A 19,803-nucleotide genomic window follows, 5' to 3' on the forward strand; every position below is an offset into this window, starting at 1 on the left:
TGCGGACTAATGCGAGGAGTTGAACACGGTTGGTGAGTGAGTTTGGTTAAACAGAGATGAGTGAAGAGAGTAATCTTGAATAAGTGAGTATAATTATGCAACGAAACAATGACGAATAGTATTTGTTCTAATTGAACGAGCGCTGAATGCTTTTATTTAATCGTCAACTGGGTCATTGATTATCCTCTAAACCACGCGGCGTTTTTCCGTCTCCCACCTTGAACCTCTCGGCATCTCCCCGCTCCCTTCGGAGTTTCGCCACTCCATCTTGCACTCTTCAACAACAGCACCTGCAGCCACTCATACATCCACCAATAATAATTCACCTTTGGACAGATCCCCCAAAGATGCCGGAAGATGAAAGTTCCAGTGGGCCGCGGACCCAAAGACGGAATCAGCTGGGACGGAGAAATCCCAGGCTGCGCATGGCCTGTCTCCGCTGCCAGAGACGCAAGATACGAGTACGTTTCAAAGTCTAGTGTCTGGGGTATGGAACTGATGAGTTTAGTGTGATGGAGAACTTCCGGCGTGTAAGAATTGTCGAAATGCTGGTGCTGCCTGTACAGACGGAGAAAGTGCCCGGCTGAAGGATCTGCCCAGAGAGTAGGTCAAACGTGCATTGGCAATTCCTATGTTAACGTCAAGTAAGATACATCTCAACTTTAAAGCGTCGTATATCTTGGTTGGAAGGTATTGTGCGCTCAAGATGTCCTGACGTTGATTTATCTCAGGAGCCGCCTCCTGAGACTAGAGAAGCCTCGAGTGAAGCTGCTCTGGATGATACCACAGACACGATACTGCAGTCTCCTTCTGCTTTGCAAGCCCAGGACTATACCGAGGCCGCCGATGAAACAATTACAGAACCAAGCAGTCAACCAGTTAGGTCGGCTCCTGGGCCTACAGGGGCCGGTGCCCTGTCCCATGAGATTGGACTGGTGTCTCTGGGGACAAACCAAGACCCAAGATACATCGGCCCTTCTAGTGGCTACTTTCTGGCACGAGTGATGCTCAACTCGTCCTCTAAGCAGGACGAGAGGCTCAACCGAGCAGGTCGCGATGCCCCTTTTCCTATCAAGCTTATTGAGGCGATCCAAGGGCCACTCTCCCTTCCAGCTCGAGACATGGCGAAGCAGTTGTGCGATGCTTACTTTGACGCGATACACCTGCAGTACCCTATCCTTCATAGGCCTACATTCTTAAAGATGTTGGATCAGGCCTATGAGCAAGAAGAAAATGGCCCTGTTGTTGGCTTTCAAGTATTCATGGTTCTGGCCATAGGGGCTACCGTACTATCCGGTCGGCTCAGGGCTCGCATACCAGCAGAATCATACTGCCTGTCCGCCCTACAGCATCTCGAACAACTCAACCTCGAAAATTCCTTACAAGGCGTCCAGTGTTTGCTCCTGCTTCTCATATTCACTATTCATAGCCCCTTTGTCCGGTTGAACGTGTGGTACCTCAATTATCACTGCCTCGCTGCCTTGCTTGACCTGGGCCTTCAGCGCAACATCAACATTGGTTCCGGGATATCTTTGCTGGAACAGGAGATGCGTACGCGTATCTTTTGGGTCATTTTCTCTTTTGATCGGATCATTGCGACCATGATGGGTCGTCCCATTGGTGTGAGGGATGAGGCGTGCGAACTTCGTGTAAGTGGAAGCTCACCAACACGCTAAGCCTTGGCTGACCAGTATAGATGCCCCAAGGGTTGAGTGACAATGAGCTTGGAGATATAAACCAGCCACCGCTCCCAGGATCTGATAAGGAGATGGACTTTGCGATGCATCTCTTCAAGGCGGCCAAGCTCAACTCGGAGATCAAGTACGTTGCCAACAGCATCGTCAGAGACTCGCCAAGTTACGCATACCCCCCGGTCGTCGATATAAATGGCTGGCAAACATCTATGCTGCGCCAGTTGGACGAGTGGGCAAGCCAGATCCCAGTCTCCCCTAACGAACCATCCGAATTTTACCTCCGGACGACCTGCCAACTGCGCTATCACGGCCTGAGGATGCTTCTCCTCAGACCCAACCCCGCTATACCCAAGCCTTCCAGCGAGGGTCTGATACAGTGCCACCAGAGTGCTTGCGAGAGTATCAAGTTGTTTGATAGCTTGTACAAGAAGAACCTCTTGGTGCACAGCTGGGTGACGTTTCATGCTCTGGTGCTCAGCACAATCACCTTGCTATACTGCATCAAAGTGGTACCAGAGATTGCGCGGGATACTGAGATTGATGTTCTCATGGGGGACCTGAGCATTTCTCTGAGTGTTCTGAGCGCCACTGGTGAGCATTGGTCAGGAGCAAAACGAAGTCGAGACATCTTGGACGAACTGGGAAGATCAACAATCCGATGGCTACGAGACAGAAACGGACAGTCTGGCATTACAACCAGTCATGGGGCTATTCGTGAGACAGAAGGGCCAGTCGTCACGTCTGCGCAAACCACATTGGCAGGCCTAGATGTTGGCATTTCCTATCCTAACACTACGCTGCCGATGAGCCACAACGAGAGCATAAACGCCTTCAGCGGAAACGGATTCGAAGATTTTCTCATGAATGATTCATTTGCCGAATACTTTGAAGCGACGGATTCCATCAACGTCGATACCATAGTCCGGGACCTTTTCCAAGACTTTATACCTACGTATCCAACCATATAAGAGACATTAACATATTCATGATCGAGACGGTCCATCAGCCGTCAAAAAGTCAAAGTCTGCACCTGCCTCCGCTTGGTTCACATGTCGCATATACAGTCCCCGATAACCTCTCATGCCTTCTCTCTTCACCCACGGAGCTGCGGCTCCTTCGCTCGCTGCAAAGGTCTTTTTCCTCTCTTGGATTCTTTGAGCGATTTCTTCATCTGTGAGATCGACTGAGAGTATTCTCTTCTCAACATCGAGGGTGATGAGGTCGCCGTTCCTGATGATTCCCAGCACTGAATCGGGGTCGGCGGATTCTGGTGAGATGTGGAGACCGATTGTTCCGCCTGCTGTACCACTCATGCGGCCATCTGATAGACGGAGCATATCCAGGACTCCTTGCGATGCAATCTTTCTGGGAATTGGGATCATTCCAGCTTCGGGCATGCCTGGGTTTCCGATGGGCCCGATGCTCTGAAGGACAAGCACACTGTCTGGTGTAACCTCCAGATCAGGGTCGTCCACCCTCTCTGCGAGGTCTGCTGAATTCGCAAAGACGACTGCTCGGCCAGAATGTTGGAGGAGACGTCTGTACTTGGAGGCGCTTGCTTTCATGACTGCACCTCCAGGGGCTAGGTTGCCTCTCAGCACGACAAGTGATGACTTCGGGTAGAGGGGCTTGTCGAAGGGCTGGATAACGCTGAGCTCTCGTGGCACGGGGATGAGAGAGTTTTGGGCAATTTCTTGACCAAGGGTTCGCCCGGTTACTGTCATGGCGTCAAGGTAGAGAAGAGGCTTGAGCTCGTGGAAGAGAGCAAGCATGCCGCCTGGGGATGTTAGCGTCTATTCAACCATTGAGATGTGAAGGACGAACCTGAGTTGTGGAAATCAGTCATGTAATTGTCGCCACTGGGCTTCAGATCAACCAGCAACGGCGTCTTTCGACCAATCTCGTCAACGGTACCCAGAGTGATGGTGCCAGCCACCTTTGGATGACGTCCGATGATGGCCATGAGATGCACAACAGCGTTGGTTGAACCACCAATGGCTTGAAGAACAATGATGGAGTTGAGGAACGACTCGCGTGTCAACAAAGTCTGCGGTCGAAGCTGATCCAGGTTCTTGCAAGCAGCTACAGCGTGTCCTCCTGTGGCCTCGGCGATGCGAAGACGAGTAGCTGAGACTGCGGGAGCTGTGGCACCGGCGAAAGGCATCATGCCGAGACCGACGAGAATACAGGCCATGGTGCTTGCTGTGCCCATGACACCACATGTTCCACCCTGAGAAGCTGGTGAGTTTGTGGACGGTAATTGAGATGGATTGGACTTACGGTTGGTGCTAGCTCATCATTGATGGCGGAAATGTCCTCAATGTCGATGGCGCCAGCTCTGTACTTTGCCCAGTTGTTACGACAGTCGGTACAAGCTCCAATTCTCACTCCTCGATGACTTCCTGGCATCATCGGGCCTGTGACAAGATGAAGGATAGGCTTGTTGGCTGAGATGCCTCCCATCAACTGAGCAGGCGTGGTCTTGTCGCACCCTCCAATCAACACCACAGCATCACAAGGTTGAGCGCTGATCATTTCCTCAGTATCCATACTCATCAAGTTTCTCAAATACATGCTCGTAGGACTCGAGAAACTCTCATGTATACTGATGGTAGGAAAGTCAATCGCCAATCCGCCATTGAGCTGCACACCTCTCTTGACGGCGTCTATCAGCTGTGGAATATTGGCATGGCAAGGGTTGAAGCTCGAGTACGTGTTGACAATGCCAATAATGGGTCTTGAGAGTGCATCTTCGCTGTAACCAAGGGCTTTGATAAAGACCTTGCGTAGGAAGAGCGAGAAATGAGGGTCTCCATACGAGGCGAGGCCCTGGCGGAGACCTACTTTGGAGGTTATGGGGGTATCGAGGTCGTAGTCTGTGTTAATGTCTGTCATTTTGATGGTGATGTTTGTGTGTAAGTGTAGATTGGAATTGTGAGTAGCAAAAGAGCTGGCCTATCATGGCTTATGTATTACACCCCCCAAATGACGTTTCTCGCAAGTGTCGCCGTGAGTTGCAGGGCGGAGGATCTCCGCATCCTCGGTGATCACGCAATCCTGCCGACGGACAAGTTCCGCCTTGACACAAGAAACCCGTAGGAAATGAAGGAAAATGGACATCATGTGCAGCTTATAACTGCATCGTTCGGCGCCTGTGAAAAGATGGCCGCCAATCATTATTTTGTTCCTCGCTTGTCATTTCCTTTTCCGTCTCCGTCATGTTGGATTTACACGGAAAAGTCGCTCTTGTTGTCGGCCTCGGGCAAACTGGTGCCGATGGATAGGGCATTGGTGCTGCTTGTGCCGTGTTGCTCGCGAGAAGAGGAGCTGTCGTTTTTGGAGGGAATAGAACTGTTGCTTCAACGTCTAAAACGAAGGAGACGATTGAAGCTGAGGGTGGACGGTGTGATGTCGTGGCTACCGATGCTACGGATAACGCCTCGGTGAAGAAGCTCGTGGATGCTTGCCTTGAAATGCATGGACGGGTTGATATTCTTGTTACGAGTGTTGGACAGAGTCAACCTGGGGATCCAGCGAGCTTGGAAGAGGAGGTTTGGGATGCGCAGATGGACATCAACTTGAAGAGCGTATACCTCGCCTGTCATCATGTCCTACCCATCATGGAGAAGCAACCAACAGGAGGATCAATCGTGTGCATCTCATCCATCGCAGGACTCCGATACATTGGAAAACGCCAAGTCGCATACAACACAGCCAAAGCCGCCATCCTCCAATTCGTCAAAACAACAGCCGTCATATACGCGCCCAAAAAGGTCCGCCTCAACAGCGTCGTCCCAGGTCTCATGGATACACCATATACAAAGAGTCTAGCGAATAGGTTCCCGCAAAAAGGAGGATATGAGGCGTTTTGCGAGATGAGGAATGGTCAGGTTCCGATGGGGAGGATGGGGGATGCGTGGGATGTTGCGAATGCGGTCTTGTTTCTTGCTTCTGAGGAGGCGAGGTATATTACTGGGCAGAAGATTGTTGTTGATGGGGGGATTACTTGTTCGACTGGGGGGGTTTGAGAGTGAAGTCTATAGTTGTATTGATCTTCTATGCCATCCGTCTAATCACCTTCTGTGTCATGTCTATGTCGCCTCTATGCACGTTCAATCTCTTCCATGCTTCCTTCAACATTCTTCTATAGCGATATCCATCTCATGACTTGTCCGTCTTTGCTGAGCTCTGCCTCACATACTTTGTATGCTGCCCAACAGTAACAGGCGTCAAACTCCCATCCTCCCCAACTTTCGAAATCCGAATAGTCGAAAAAGCCATGCTCCCACCAACTTTATCCGCCGTAGACACAATCTCAACCGTATCCCCAACCTTTGCAGTGCTAAGATAGCTAATGTGCATGTCAACGCTCGCCCCCGTCGTCTCCCTCAAATCCCAAGACGCAATGGCGAGACCCGTCACAAAGTCGATGATTGTAGCCGATACGGCGCCATGCAGACCTCCTCTGCTGTTGACGTGGTTGCCGTTTAGGACCATTTGAGTTGTTACTGTTCCTTGTGTGGCGCTGATGAGTTTGACGGGGGACATTATGAAGTTGTAGATGGGGCTCTTTTCGAGGAGGCGGTCCATTAGACGCTGGACGTGGGCTGTTCTTTCGATTTCAGATGTAGTGACATCTGGTGTTTGAATGCGGGTAGAGGGTGTTTCAGAAGACATGATGACTTAATTTTGTTGTATTGTTGATATCTTCAAGTAGTGTCTCTTCATTAATAAGTAGGCGACGGCGAGAATTTCTCACGGACTATTCCCGGCCCCCATTCAAGAATACCCTCCCTTTCCGAATATCCACCACTTACTTCTCAACCTTTTCAAAAACATCCTTGAGATAATCAAACGCTCCAAGCGGGACTCCCTGCGCACGCATGATACAATACGCCGAAGTGAGATGAAAGTGAAAGTTGGGCAGAACAAACTCGGAGACGTATCTCTGCCCCGTGAAGCGAAAGTTTCCCATCCCCGTCTCCATGATCACCTCTTGCTCTTCTTTTCCGTTGATGCTGGCTGGGTCTACGGATTCGAGAACTTCGATTGTCCGGTCGATGCGGGCGTGTAGCTCTGTAAAGGTTGTCTCGGTGTCTTCGAAGATGGGAATGTTGGGGGCGCCAAGACGGGCGACGGCGTGTTTGGCTGTGTTGGAGCAGGATTGGACTTGGTATGGAAGTCTATGAATTGTGTTAGATAGGTTACGTTTAAATAGAATTTAACTGAATTAGTGATGAATTGCTTACCCTCGCATGTCGGCGATTAGGCGGTAGGTGAGGAGCTGCTCATGTTTGACGCCCTTTTCCTCGCAAAACTTGGCGCCTTTTTGAAGAAGATGAGACATGCTCTTGAGAGACTTGACCAGAGGTGGGACGGTCTGTTGGTATAGGGACGTCATTGTGTCTTGAGCTGAGTAGGTGAGATGAGAAGTGTATAGTTCACAGCTCCCCCATCAGCACAGCTCACTCATATATACCAAGACCCAATTAACATCCCAACCCCGCTTCAACCCATGACGACAGCTTTATAATCACAAACCGTGCCGATTTCCGGATCATGCGGATTTATGACGGAGTTTGGTGTAGACGCGGAGATGGTAAGCGCTTAGATCTCACTCAAGTCAAGGGTGAAGCTTATGTGCAGGCGGCGACGATCCGAGCGGCAGTCGGTAGGCTATTTAGAGGGGCTACAAGGTGGGTGATTGTGGCTGATGGTCTAATGCGAATGGCGAGCTGACGAATGAAAGAAGTTGTCGCTTGGAAGGGAGCTGGATGGTTGACGTGGAGGTTGGGTTGCACCAAGGTGTGTTGCAATTCCATCATCCACAGGAACAATTATAGTGTATTAATATATACCATCACCGTTGTCGATTAAAAGAATGTTGGATGAGTATCGCGATGTAAGCTTGCAGTTCAATGTGGTTGTGAATAGCAATGACACCTACCGGCAATAGCTTCATCGGAAGCTTATCCGAAAGCCCGCGTGTTCAACAAGGTTGGTGGACTCCAACATGTCCCCTCTACAATTGATTGGCCATATGCAAATAAACTACAAATGGGCGTCTAATCAGGTGTAAATGTTGACTCTGGCGCTTGTTATGCGCGACCTCCGAACCACCTCCGCCCCCCCGCACTCTTCCTTGAACACCATTCATTGAAGCATCAACAAGGACACTCTCTCATTCAAACACAAAGAAAACAAATAATCAACAATGACTCTTCCAATCCTTGACCATATCGCCATCCTGGTCTCCTTTCAGACCCTCCAAACCGTCACAGACCAACTCAAAGACTCTCTCATCGTCATCGATGGCGGGGCCCACGCCGATGGGCTCACCGTCAACAAACTCATCCACCTCGCCGACGGGACATACATTGAATTCATCGCCTTTGTTGAAGGGGTAGACCCGGAAAAGAGACGAGCTCACCGATGGGGGAACCTCGAGGAGGGAAAAATTGCAGATTGGGCGCACACGCTGCACTCCGAGGCCGACTATGCGCAGCTTCAGAAGCGGGTTGCTGATGCTGCTGCGGGTGTCACGTATAGCGATCTCGTTCCGCTACAGAGAAACAGGCCGGATGGTGTTCTTATGAAGTGTCTTGTTTCGGTTGCTCTTGATTCTGAAGGGAAGCGTGTGTTTCCCGCGACGGTGCCGTTTTGGTGCGTTGATGTTTCCGAGAGACATCTTCGGTCGCCGTTCAAGGGAGAGAGTGGACCTCACGAGTACACCAAGCATCCTTCTCACGCCAAGGGTCTCTCTCGGATCACAGTTCTACTTCCGGAGAAGGATATGTCGACGTACAAGCCAGTCTACGACGCTATTCACAACACGGCCGCTACCTCGGAGGCGGGAGTGCTCTCGTGGCCTTATGAGCTTCCTGCTGGGCCGAACCCTGGGAGCAACCAGGTTACTTTGTCCACTCTAACGAACGGGAGTAGCAAGGCTGAGGTCAGGTTGACATTGCTGGGCACAAAGGAGAGCCCCAAGTCGATTGAGCTGCTTCCGGGGCTAGTTCTGGAGTTTGAAGCCGCTGCATAGATGGATACGTTGTCACTGGAACTGGATCATAGCTAAAAAGCGGTGTACAGAAATAAAACAGTAAAACTATATGAATTGCAATATTCCCAATCTCACACCGTCTATATATTCCCCTCAAGTATACATAGGATATCCTGTTACTCTAAAAACATGTAAACGATACTCCAGCTCCCGAAAGTCCACCGACCTCCACACACCCTCCCAATTCTCTGACAAGGACCTACGCGATAATTCGCAAAGTCTCTCCAGTACCCCAGAAGATGGAATGGTCCGTATAATCGGGTCTGCTTTGCGGGGATCCGTCGAAGGTGCCCACATGGTGTCGGGCGAGCTGATGGACACGCCAACATACTCACCTTCGCGAAGATCCATCGGAGGAAGATGGTTTTGCGCCATGGAGCTGAGGTTCCTGACCTCGTCCATCATGATGCAGTCGCCGCATTTGTTTGATATAAGGACGTTTTCTCTAAAATATGGGAACTGTCTGATTTCTTCCAGAGATTGCGGCATAGGGAGCGAGTTGAGGTCGTGGTAACAGTGCGGGTGATAGCCGAGAGCCTGACGACACGCTGGACAGGCAAACCAGCCATCAGCTTCAATCGCATACTTCCACATACGGACGAGACACTTTTCGCCAAAGATGTGACCGCAAGGGAGGACGTGGGCTCCGTGTGTGTAGTGATCCATCGCTGGGTCTCTGACGTGCTCATGCTCAAAGATGGACATGCGTTCGAAGCAGAGGCATTCGAGGTCGAGGTCATAAAACCGGCTAGGGTCATTTTCTAGAATTCGCTTTAGCTCTGGCCAGTAGACGGATGAGATCTTGCGTGTCTTGGAGTGGTTTGGACAAGGGCTCTTAAGCGTAGAAGGGGATCTAGAATTCATGGTGGTCAACGTTGGAGGATCAGAGCAGATTGGTGGTATGAATTGTCACTTGAGAGGTATTGGATTGTATTTTAAGGCGGATTAATTCTTTAATGGTCAGCAGGGACGTTGATATATCCTCTGTTCACTGGATGGGATAAAGAGTAAAGACTTGTTCAGACACGAGGATTAAAAGGACAAAGAATTCACCAGAACATCATAATGATCACGTTTAAGTAAGAATAAGACATTCAACAAGAGAATAATCGGCATAAGCCACATCAATTCGATCGATCCAGTCTAACTCTGACAACAAACAGCCTTCCTGCAAACCAACTCAAAAAGCGACGCGGTAAAAAAGATTAACAGAAAGGGGATACAACAACAATAAAGTGCATCGCCGGCACAACGTAAAAGAAAATCGACAAAAAGAAGAAGTTGAACAAGAAAACGATGCGCAAAGACTTGACAAACGACCACCAACTCCCTCTCCTTCAAGTCCATCCGGAGGGATCCTCCCATTGGCAGAGGCAAAGGGTAAACTCCAGACCCTCAAGGTCAATCGGCCAAGATGGTGTCTTCTCCGCACTCTCAGCAAAATTTCGAAGTTCTTGAAATGCTCGAAGAAGCTCAGGGCGTGGCTCAATCGTTCTAAGGACTCTGGCCCTCATTCCGCGAGAATGCAGGACCCAACGTCGGTCTGCTGCTTTGGCGGTAACGCCGATAAATTCAGGTTCCCCAATCTTACTCCACAGACTCATAGGGGATGCAATGGTCGTCAACATGCCGAGGAGCTCTTGGACGTAACAGTCAGCGCAGCGTTGTCTGATTGCGCCGCCTTCGGGTACCGTGAGAGGAAAGTTGTGGAGGGCAAGACGGTTCGCGTTGTCGCGATGGTAACTCTGGATGGCCGTGGAAAAGAGTCTTAAGGTCTTTGCCACGTTGCTGGACCGTCCGGTAAACCCCTGGCACATGTGCTGAGGCTGCGCAGTCTTTATTGCCGGCACGGGGATCATCTTAGCAACATGTCCGCAGCCCGGGTGGACCACCTCCACCCTGCAGGTAGGGCAGCTAGGGTTGTTCTCTCCGACGAACGAGGAAATCCATGCTTGGATGCAGTATCTCCCGAAAACGTGACCACAAGGGAGCACTACCGCCTCGTGGGAGGCTTCTTGTCGAGAGTCCATCTGTTCCAGACAGATGGTACACTGCAGAGACGGCTGCGCAGTGTTCGCGGTCGCGTGAACCAACTCATCACGTAGATGAGGCCAATAAGTTGAACACATCGTTTCGAAGATGAAGTAATGGACGTGAGATGTTGTTGTGGGTGATTAACAGGCTTAAAAAATGAAGCTGTTAGAATAGATGGGGAGGTGGGAAGGTAGATGTTGGTGAAGAAGGAGAGGAAGAAAAAAAGAGAAGAGAATTGGGAGAGAGGATGGATATTTATGTCCCTAAAGACAGCAAACAAAATCCGTTGAGCAGTGTTTACAATCGTGCACTGTAAACCAGGCGGTGCAAGTCTAATGACAGTGATGCAGCTGGCAACTCTATCTGCCACCCAACGAGGCAGTGGTAAATAGGTTTTCGTTTACATTGATGGATTACGTTTGAGTACTGAATGCTAAATTTTGGGAGTAAGTTAAACGACGGACAAACGACACGGTAAGTAGTGAGGGAGAGAGAGTTTGACGTTGCATATGGCGGTATCCTCGGGGTGGATTAAGGGGTAGAAGAAGAGGTTCTTGAGATCATGTGTTAGGGATGAAGTCTACTATTTTTTACTTGTGTTAGACTAATTCAGAAGATATGGAAACTTTGAAGTCTTGATATCGCTCGGGACGTCTAATGCGATAGCAGAAGAGTGAAAGACAGATGCGACCAAGATCCTGCGAGTTAGATCTCGTGTCTCAGTCTGGCGCTCTTCCAGGTGGAAGACTTCAAGGACTCGCATTTCCCCTGCTAGCACCCGGGAATCTCGTGAGTTTCTACCGATTACATCGGTAGTATAGGGTCCAATCAAGGCGGCGCCAAGCGGGCGCCCCTCCAGGTGATCCAAAGCCACGCCTTTCAGAGCGACGGGAATGCATTCTCCCTCAGGTGGAGGGTCAGTGGCGGGCCTCTTGCGGCGCGGCAGTCTCTTTCTCAGTTCCTCCACATCCTCAGGAGGGCGTTCAAGGTCCTAAGGATGAGAGGGCAGTCCTTAATGTCGAATCCCATGACCAGAGCCACTTGAGTCCGCGGTCTGTGATGAGACCGATTTCTTTAAACTTTTCCTACGCGTACATCGTTTCAGTTTGTATTGCCGAGGGCGATTTTAACTTCTAAAGACAACATCGCGCGCGTGAGTCGACGGCGGGAGCAGGTGCACCCCTTGGGCCCAGGGAAAGATTGGTGTGATGCATTTACACTAGATAAAACCAGGGATCCAGTTTTTGGCCTCGAGGAAATCAAATTCGACTACACACACACACCTCTTTTCCTTGGATCCAGATTGTGACAGCCTTGATACCATTGAATGGATCACAAGGGGGCGTTAATGGCATTCAGGCCGTTGCATTTGGATCACGAGTACGCAGTACATACAAGCTGCATGATTAAAGTTTATTTAACGACGGACACACTGAGTTTATGGAGAAATGGGGCCCAAGTTCCCAAGGGACGAGACCAAGCTGATGCTCTGGTACCATGGAGGCAGAATACGTGGACGACTCTACAGCAGATGACAACTCGACTCCCCACGAACTCGCGCTGGACACTTGTGTGGCCTACCACAGAGAGAAGAATTGCGTCAGACACACGAGATGCGTGTCTTGTCGCTCCCTACTGTTCCTATCTGTCCAAGGGAGTATGTCTCGGGTGCTCTGAATGCCCTCACTCGTGACAGTCGGATCCTGAAGAAAGAAGTGAGATGAGTCACAAACAGCAGCAACTATAAAAACAATCACAAAGTATCTAAATGTAGCAATGTTGGTCATTGTTGAGGCCGAAGTCAAAAGGATGATGAGCGAAAACATTCTCCGGAAGCTCGAGTCAATCGTTCGTACGTGGGAAAGGTTGTTTTGCCTTACGTTTCCTGTGGGCGACGTTTGGTTGCTCTGGAAACAAAACGGCAATAAAAAGTCTAACGACGTAAGAGTCGTCAACAAGCTCTCAATCAAGTCACCCGCAAACCATCATCTCTGCGTAAAGACGTTGTCAAGTTGAGGCTCTTCCGAATAACCTCAGTTTACCCTAAACTCTTGGCTCCGGGACATTCCCCATGAAGTCTAGCCAATCGTTCCAAAAGTAGCCTAGCTTATCGATATTGTCTCGCATCCCCGCACATCGCGCATGATAAGGCGACTACAACGACTCTTGCATTTGAACGCCCGCCGGCCGCCGTCGGTCAAATTCATGGCGTTTTTTTCTTCTCTCTGGTGATGACTAGCATCTTTTACGTGGGGGGGCTAAAAGAGAGGGGGTTTTACTGGTGGCTTTTGTAGTATCTCTTTTAGACTCATCGAGTTTTTAACCTTTTTCCCTCTGTGAATATCCTCCTAGGTTGGTTATTCACAATCAATCACCATGGCGCCCTTCAACTTTCAGAACCCGTTGGGCCGCTCCAAGCCCAGCTTCCTCCGCGGAATCCCCACAAACAGCCTGTTCATGATATTCCTCCTCATCAGCGTCAACGCCATCGTATGGGCCACCGTCGCCGTTGTGCTGCATTTCCACCCCCGCCTCGTCGCACCCGCCGCTCTCTCTTACGTCCTCGGCCTGCGCCATGCCCTAGATGCAGACCACATCGCTGCCATCGACCTCATGACCCGGAGGCTCATCGCTTCGGGGCAGAGACCTGCTACTGTGGGGACTTTCTTTTCGTTGGGGCATAGTACTATTGTTATTGTTACTTGTATTGTTGTTGCGGCTACGAGTGGTGCTTTGAGGGAGAGGTTTGATGGGTTTACGCGTGTGGGAAATATCATAGGCACCAGCGTCAGTGCCGTATTTCTCATCATTCTCTGCATCGGAAACGGTTGGGTTCTGTATCAGCTTGTGCAGCGCCTCAAGGTTGTTCTGCAGGAACGCCGACAACGGAGTGGCTTTGACGCCGAGGAGAGTCAAATCCAGGATCACTTTGCCCTCGAGGGAGGAGGATTTCTGTCTCGTGTCTTCAAGAAACTGTTTAGGGTCATTGATCGACCGTGGAAGATGTATCCTCTTGGTGTCGTCTTTGGCCTCGGGTTTGATACGAGTTCCGAGATTGCTATTCTTGGAATTGCGAGTATTCAGGCTGTACAGGGAACGAGCATCTGGCTGATTTTGATTTTCCCGTTGCTGTTTACCGGTAAGTTTCAAACCCGGTTAACCTTTTTCTTGAACGCTAACTTGATAACAGCTGGCATGTGTCTACTTGATACCACCGACGGAGCCTTGATGATGGCACTATACACTTCCAAAGCCTTCTCTCGAGACGTCGTTGCCATTCTGTACTATTCCATAGTACTCACTGGCATCACAGTCTTTGTGTCTGCATTTATCGGTATTATCCAGGTCTTGTCTCTCATCCAGAACGTTGCCGAGCCCGAGGGAAGTTTCTGGGATGGTGTATCTGCTATTGGAGATCACTTTGATATTATCGGAGGAAGCATCTGTGGTGTCTTTTTAGTTGTGGGACTGGGGTCTATCGTTGTGTATAGGCCTTGGCGAAGACGGGTGGAGAGGAGGAATCCGCCCCTTGTCGATGCTGCTGATGAGGGTTTGGAAGAACCTTCGACTCCTGATGAGACACCAGGACGTGTTTACACACCGTGATACGATTTTAACGCATTGTGAAGGCTATAAGCCCGAAAGTCTATATCTCCCAACAGTCAGGGGAGTCATGAGAACACATATTAGCCATTAGGCAGCAGATTTATACATACAGCGTGCATATTGGAGTTGATACATCTCGTTACCATGACAATGAAAATTCAATTCTATAACCATTGTTTCTTGTTGACTGTCTATATATTGACGTGATGTTCTCCCCTGCAAAGACAATCAATTTCATCCTCACATCAACATCAACATCAACGAGCTTTTCTCCCTTTATTATTCTCCAAGCTCTTATCCTATCAATGACTTGATCATCCCTCGTTAACACCATCTTACGCTTTTAACATGAATCACTTCACTCTTAATCCCATGCCCAACTTTGGGTTCGATTCTGTCACTATGGGTTACAACTCGATGACCAACAACATCAACAACTCAATGGTTAATAACCTTGTAGTTGACGACTCCACAAGCAATGACTTGATGGATATTACTACAATGACTCAGAGTCTGATTATCAAGGACTCTGGGGTTGACGATTTGATGGCGGTCGACGACATGATGGTTGATGGCTCTGCTACCAACAGCCTCATGGACAATCACTCGGCCTACCCTCACTCGACGAATAGCTCCACCATTGGTTCCCCTACGACAGATACTCCCCTCGACATGGGAGACTCAATTGATACTCCCATGGTCGATAGTCCTATTACCAATGGGTCTACGACTAGTATCTTTCCGGGAGGCAATGCCCATGGCAAAGACTCCATGGGCTCTACCGCCAATCCTCCCATGGCCAAAAGTCTTGTCGGCAGGGAAACCGTGGTGGACAGCTCCGCGGCTCCAACCGGAGCCAAAAGCATCTTAAATCCCAGGCTACGAAAGTCGCTGTGGGACCAGATGCTGTTCGTCGACGGTCCCCGAAAGGGAGAGGGTGTCTGGCTCTGCGCCCAGTGCATCAAGCATCTCGACCGGGATGGAAACGATGACCTGCGAAAGTGGCATATTCGGTATGGCATCCGTCCCGGTCTAAACATGCACCCCGAGGCTAGGGTAAAGAGGTTGAGGTGTACGCACTGCAAGGAACGTCGTCGGTGCAACTTTGTCAAGCGCTCTGGCTCATGATCGCCGTCGCCGCCAGATATCACAAGTTTGAACAACGCTGCCAACAGCCAGCAGCAACAACAACATACTCGCTTCTTCCTCTGGTGCGGCCAGAAGGCACTTGCCTAGTGTGAGACCTCCAAAGCTCACCTGCGAATGGCACCATTGATGCATGACGAGGGCGAGCATGCTTGCTGGTTATTCGCGATAAGACGTCAGCATGGCCAATGCCCATCGGATTGGACTCCCCTTTGGTTAGGCTACCCCGGTCGAAGCCATTATCGGCCTAGGTGATCAGCTCTATGAAGAGCTAAAGCAAACAGCTTCTGATGAAGCCTTCGAGGGTATCGGTTTGGATGAGTGGCCGAAGGAATGGCACCCAAATAATCGCACTGGCGATTTGGGAGGTGAGATGACCTGGTCGTCATTGCTTATTGCCAAACACCTTGCTGTGTTTGCATCGATCTCCTAGCTCAGTTAACCCATCAAGAACTGGGCTTCGATCCTCTGGCTCAGTTATCCCATTAGGGCCGAGCTTTAACTATAACAAAGAACACATTATCAACACATCATAGCATCGCACCCCAATCCTAACAGTGGCCGTTGCGTTGTCCACAAAGATAGGGGTGTCGCGAGCGTTCTGACGCTGTTCATCATTGCAACCGTCGTTTGAGGGTAGTCGGTTTACTTTATATTGGTGTTTAGCGACGGTCTTTCTGGTTTCAGTAACAGCGTTGGAGGATCCCTTTGTTGGCATCGGTCCAGGGGTTTGGCCTGCGTCCTTGAACATGTTGAAGCGTAAATTTGTGGCTCCGATTACCCTCGTCGATCAATCAATTCTGTCAATAAAACCTCATCTACATGTCGCCCAGGAAACCGTTGTTCCAAGTCCCTTGGAGCCCATCCTTGGGCTTCGCTGTTAGACGCAAGACCGGTCAGTCAGCTCCATTGCCAACGGACAATTGATTCGCTGGTGATATCGTCGAGTGTATATCGCCGATCGCTAGGTTCCCCAGTTCAAAGCTATTTGCAGGCAGTTTGAATATGGTCGGGTAGTACTAAGGTAGATACTGCGCAAGAAGATGGGCGTAGAGCTCACTCACATCGTCTATTCCAGCGGGAACACAGCTGTGTACCATCTGTGTCAACGCTCTTGAAACCGGATTTGCAGTTGCCCGAACAGACATTGATGCTCTGGATTAATTGAGTACAGGTCAAGTTCTAGCAATCTATTACCTTGCCAGTTGAAAGAAGCCGCCTTCCGTCATCCAGCACCTTCTGTGGCGGTCGCTCCCAGTTCAGTACCTTTCCGCCTCTTCGTATTATAGCCTGTCTCCTCTCATACCATTGATCCATGGTTATTGAGCAAGGGCTTCCATGCACGTCTGCCATGGGTATACTGACTTTCGGGGGCTTCGGCCGAGGAGGCCAGTTGATGGCTTTGGGAACGTCTCTTGATCCTGGGTCTAAAGCCCTCCTATCTCGCCATTCTTGAAGCGCTTGCCGATACTCGACAATGGGGCGATCTAATTGTACTTCTTGATGCTTGACCCACTCCAAAGGGAGGCTGTCGATGCTCTGCTCTTCGTGGGGTGCGTCGCGGAAGCTATTGTCTCGAGTGATAATCTCATAGATAGTGAAGATGACGCCTTTGACATCATTCCGGTTCTCGTCGTGCCATTCGCCCTCGCCATCTTCAGTCGCAGGGCGATTGATGCGTGCGGCGAAATTGAAGTCGAGGAGCATTATCGAATCGCTTGGTTCGTCCACCACAAGGTTTCGTGGAGCAATATCTTGATGTGAGATGCCATATCGAAGGTTCAAGTCGTCTACGACTTGGATAAGCTGTTGGAGCCATTTCAATCGGAAAATTCGTGATTTGTCTTCTTCTAGAGTACCGCCGGATACATAGCGGTTGGTGAATCCCACCACGCGGCCCTCGAGCTCGTCAAGAACGACGCGGTCGAAGGGGACGATATTTGGATGACAGGGCAGCCGCATCCATAGGTTCATCTCTTTCCATGACTTTTGCGCATACTGCCATAAAAAGTAGTACTTGAACACCACCTGGTTAGACGTCAGCATACGACAATGTAATTTGGGAGCAGTGACTGGGTGGCCCTCACCTTGTTGACAGGCTCACTGGAGCATGGAGGATATGTGACAAGGTCAGTGTCAGGACCAAGCCTCTCAAGCTCCTCGAGCCTATCCCGGCGTATTGTTCGGACTCCTTCCGGAAGGGAGATCTCTTCAAGGCGCGGGTAATGTACACAGCAAGTCTCGTCATTCTCTGCATCGGTATATGCAGTGATGATCTCGCCGGTATTGGATACGTGTATCCTGTACACACTGGGTGGAAGCTTACTGCTATGGCGCCTGAGGTGTTGGATGGCGATGCTCTCGTCGTCTTGCTCGTCGTCCATCGTGACAGAAATTACCCTCCTTTGATCCCAATCGGTGATGTGCCATGTGCTTGGCCCTCCGATGCGGACATCGCCGCTGAGCGAAAAATATTTGGAATCTTCATCAATCATGTTGCTAGGTCATGGCGATCGAGGGGAGGGTGTGATAACCGGCAGGATGAAGCAGGGAAGTTGAGAGACAGGAAGTCAAGTTAGCGGTAGTGTGACTAAGCTATGGAACCGCCTCAAGCCGAAGGCCCTCCACCATCATGGCGATAACAACACTCCATTGTCTCTATTTTCATCTTGGGCGGTAAATAACTGGCCATATTCTCCGCCCCTGAAAGTCACTGTTGGTTGCTAATTGCAATTGCATCCCACTAAAAACGTCCCAAAACTGCGGGCGGTAAATGGGCTGCCCTCTGTGGGTCAGCACTGTGGCCAGGGGTGGCCAGGTTTCCAACCTCTACTTAGCTTGGTCCAGTAGCCAGAACCAACACATACACATTGTCGAAAAGTCTCGGGTCAACAAGGCGTAATCTTCGCAGGATAGGCCCTCATCGGCCGGCCTGCTGGGCCTGACTAGGCAGGATGGAACTCACTGATGAACCGATTCACATGACCAACGTTCCCTGTCTCAGCCTTAAGAGTGGCAGACACCTCGCCCAAGAACTAAAGACTATTAGTATCGCCATCTACATCAATCTGCTCTAAAGTATTCTCATGAAACTACTGAACTGGAGGGTGCGTAGGTCAATTCTACCCCATTTTTGCGAATGCAGCCTACTGACCTCTCTTCAACAACCAGGGCACACTGTAATCCCGCGAAACCCAGTCCACCATGGCCCAGCAGGCCATTCTTATCGATCCCAGAGCAACCGGCGCGGTGGCCGAGCAAAACAAGGTATACAGGACCGCGACTTGTTATTGCGGGTGGTATTACTTTTACGGAGTATGCGGACATCTTGCGCAGCGCCATCCCCTCAAGTGCGGTGATAAGCGTACGCCTTCCGGGCAGAGCGGTTTCTGCAGCTCGCCTGCACGGCAGTATAACATCAATGGTTATATGGTCAATGCTTACTGCAACGAGTGCCAAGGCTATTAGGAGGAAACGTCTTCCAAGATTGACTGTGGAAAAGGGTAACTCTTGGATAGAATTGAGTACATTGATTGAGTTCTTCGGGCGAATAATTAAGTAATTCCCATCTTAAAGAAGCTTTTATGAAGGGTCGTCACCAGATGAAGCATCGACACGGTATTAGATAAAGATCTAGGCCTTGTGGTTGGTTTCCTCCCAGGGCGGTCTTCGGAGTTATCGTGGTCAAGGTCCATTATGAAGGATGAGCATTCACACAGGGATCAAGGAATCCGGTCACCATGCAATGGCTCGAGCCATAAAAGATGTTCAGCTCATACATGTGTCGCATTCTGGACGAACACCATCTCGCGTCTCTGGGGGGCTAGCCCTTCCCTTCCCCAGCTGTGCCCTGTGTCTCTCATTGACGCCTGGCCTCCCCTTCACCCTGGCGTCATCATAGCCCACCAGCAAGCGGTTCAAACAGCATTGCAACCTCTGCTTCCGCCCCGGCGAGTTCCTGGCTCTTCTCTCCACCCTCTCCGAACACCTCGAATATACCCCAAAGCCACGAGAGGCAAAGTCTGGCAGAACGATGGGAACAAGTCGTATATTCGAAGACGCAGAATGACAGTCTTCGAGTATTCCTCACAGTTATGGTACCAGTCCACCCGAGGATTCCAGTCTGCGTGACATCCATCTGTCTTCCTCTCCAATCTGCGTGCGGCCTTTTTTCTCGTGCCTCAGACATAATCTTGGCATAGTGGTGATCTCGTCGCGTACTTTGTTATAGTTGAAGCCCGGCCCTTGATGGGATAACTG

At 50.2% G+C, this 19,803-nt stretch overlaps 12 protein-coding genes across 12 annotated transcripts; 6 read left to right on the top strand and 6 right to left on the bottom strand.

Moving 5' to 3' along the window:
* Nucleotides 1–512: 512 nt before the first annotated feature.
* On the top strand, nucleotides 513–2,462 carry NECHADRAFT_93076 (uncharacterized protein; the record flags this gene model as incomplete). The annotated part of the gene is made up of 6 exons (XM_003045450.1): nucleotides 513–528; nucleotides 567–603; nucleotides 650–802; nucleotides 872–1,649; nucleotides 1,697–2,295; nucleotides 2,378–2,462. The coding sequence occupies 6 exons, from the start codon at nucleotides 513–515 to the stop codon at nucleotides 2,460–2,462; spliced, it is 1,668 nt and encodes a 555-aa protein (XP_003045496.1).
* Nucleotides 2,463–2,677: 215 nt separating this feature from the next.
* Nucleotides 2,678–4,589, bottom strand: NECHADRAFT_39348 (uncharacterized protein; the record flags this gene model as incomplete). The annotated part of the gene is made up of 3 exons (XM_003045585.1): nucleotides 2,678–3,471; nucleotides 3,519–3,924; nucleotides 3,975–4,589. 3 exons carry the CDS (start codon nucleotides 4,587–4,589, stop codon nucleotides 2,678–2,680), a joined length of 1,815 nt encoding a protein of 604 aa, XP_003045631.1.
* Nucleotides 4,590–4,912: 323 nt separating this feature from the next.
* Nucleotides 4,913–5,722, top strand: NECHADRAFT_93078 (uncharacterized protein; the record flags this gene model as incomplete). Its single annotated transcript, XM_003045451.1, has 2 exons — nucleotides 4,913–4,945; nucleotides 4,979–5,722. 2 exons carry the CDS (start codon nucleotides 4,913–4,915, stop codon nucleotides 5,720–5,722), a joined length of 777 nt encoding a protein of 258 aa, XP_003045497.1.
* A 133-nt stretch (nucleotides 5,723–5,855) lies between these two features.
* NECHADRAFT_39608 (uncharacterized protein) lies at nucleotides 5,856–6,371 on the bottom strand (the record flags this gene model as incomplete). The annotated part of the gene is made up of 1 exon (XM_003045586.1): nucleotides 5,856–6,371. The coding sequence occupies one exon, from the start codon at nucleotides 6,369–6,371 to the stop codon at nucleotides 5,856–5,858; it is 516 nt and encodes a 171-aa protein (XP_003045632.1).
* NECHADRAFT_104273 (uncharacterized protein) lies at nucleotides 6,372–7,119 on the bottom strand. The gene is made up of 2 exons (XM_003045587.1): nucleotides 6,944–7,119; nucleotides 6,372–6,877 (listed from the first exon to the last, which is right to left on the bottom strand). The coding sequence occupies exons 1-2, from the start codon at nucleotides 7,093–7,095 to the stop codon at nucleotides 6,508–6,510; spliced, it is 522 nt and encodes a 173-aa protein (XP_003045633.1). The 5' UTR covers nucleotides 7,096–7,119; the 3' UTR covers nucleotides 6,372–6,507.
* A 789-nt stretch (nucleotides 7,120–7,908) lies between these two features.
* NECHADRAFT_93081 (uncharacterized protein) lies at nucleotides 7,909–8,736 on the top strand (the record flags this gene model as incomplete). Its single annotated transcript, XM_003045452.1, has 1 exon — nucleotides 7,909–8,736. One exon carries the CDS (start codon nucleotides 7,909–7,911, stop codon nucleotides 8,734–8,736), a length of 828 nt encoding a protein of 275 aa, XP_003045498.1.
* A 114-nt stretch (nucleotides 8,737–8,850) lies between these two features.
* NECHADRAFT_79628 (uncharacterized protein) lies at nucleotides 8,851–9,621 on the bottom strand (the record flags this gene model as incomplete). Its single annotated transcript, XM_003045588.1, has 2 exons — nucleotides 8,851–9,305; nucleotides 9,354–9,621. The coding sequence occupies 2 exons, from the start codon at nucleotides 9,619–9,621 to the stop codon at nucleotides 8,851–8,853; spliced, it is 723 nt and encodes a 240-aa protein (XP_003045634.1).
* A 201-nt stretch (nucleotides 9,622–9,822) lies between these two features.
* On the top strand, nucleotides 9,823–10,529 carry NECHADRAFT_79629 (uncharacterized protein; the record flags this gene model as incomplete). Its single annotated transcript, XM_003045453.1, has 3 exons — nucleotides 9,823–9,836; nucleotides 9,921–9,952; nucleotides 9,994–10,529. The coding sequence occupies 3 exons, from the start codon at nucleotides 9,823–9,825 to the stop codon at nucleotides 10,527–10,529; spliced, it is 582 nt and encodes a 193-aa protein (XP_003045499.1).
* Nucleotides 10,530–11,395: 866 nt separating this feature from the next.
* NECHADRAFT_79630 (uncharacterized protein) lies at nucleotides 11,396–12,146 on the bottom strand (the record flags this gene model as incomplete). The annotated part of the gene is made up of 2 exons (XM_003045589.1): nucleotides 11,396–11,782; nucleotides 12,075–12,146. The coding sequence occupies 2 exons, from the start codon at nucleotides 12,144–12,146 to the stop codon at nucleotides 11,396–11,398; spliced, it is 459 nt and encodes a 152-aa protein (XP_003045635.1).
* Nucleotides 12,147–13,167: 1,021 nt separating this feature from the next.
* NECHADRAFT_79631 (uncharacterized protein) lies at nucleotides 13,168–14,397 on the top strand (the record flags this gene model as incomplete). The annotated part of the gene is made up of 2 exons (XM_003045454.1): nucleotides 13,168–13,930; nucleotides 13,982–14,397. 2 exons carry the CDS (start codon nucleotides 13,168–13,170, stop codon nucleotides 14,395–14,397), a joined length of 1,179 nt encoding a protein of 392 aa, XP_003045500.1.
* Nucleotides 14,398–14,745: 348 nt separating this feature from the next.
* On the top strand, nucleotides 14,746–16,177 carry NECHADRAFT_79632 (uncharacterized protein; the record flags this gene model as incomplete). Its single annotated transcript, XM_003045455.1, has 4 exons — nucleotides 14,746–15,469; nucleotides 15,573–15,634; nucleotides 15,764–15,911; nucleotides 16,080–16,177. 4 exons carry the CDS (start codon nucleotides 14,746–14,748, stop codon nucleotides 16,175–16,177), a joined length of 1,032 nt encoding a protein of 343 aa, XP_003045501.1.
* A 548-nt stretch (nucleotides 16,178–16,725) lies between these two features.
* On the bottom strand, nucleotides 16,726–18,038 carry NECHADRAFT_39507 (uncharacterized protein; the record flags this gene model as incomplete). Its single annotated transcript, XM_003045590.1, has 2 exons — nucleotides 16,726–17,571; nucleotides 17,631–18,038. 2 exons carry the CDS (start codon nucleotides 18,036–18,038, stop codon nucleotides 16,726–16,728), a joined length of 1,254 nt encoding a protein of 417 aa, XP_003045636.1.
* Nucleotides 18,039–19,803: the final 1,765 nt, after the last annotated feature.

The sequence above is a fragment of the Fusarium vanettenii genome (assembly GCF_000151355.1).
Source record: "Fusarium vanettenii 77-13-4 chromosome 4 genomic scaffold NECHAsca_19_chr4_3_0, whole genome shotgun sequence".
In the NCBI taxonomy this organism is placed as follows: Eukaryota; Fungi; Ascomycota; class Sordariomycetes; order Hypocreales; family Nectriaceae; genus Fusarium; species Fusarium vanettenii.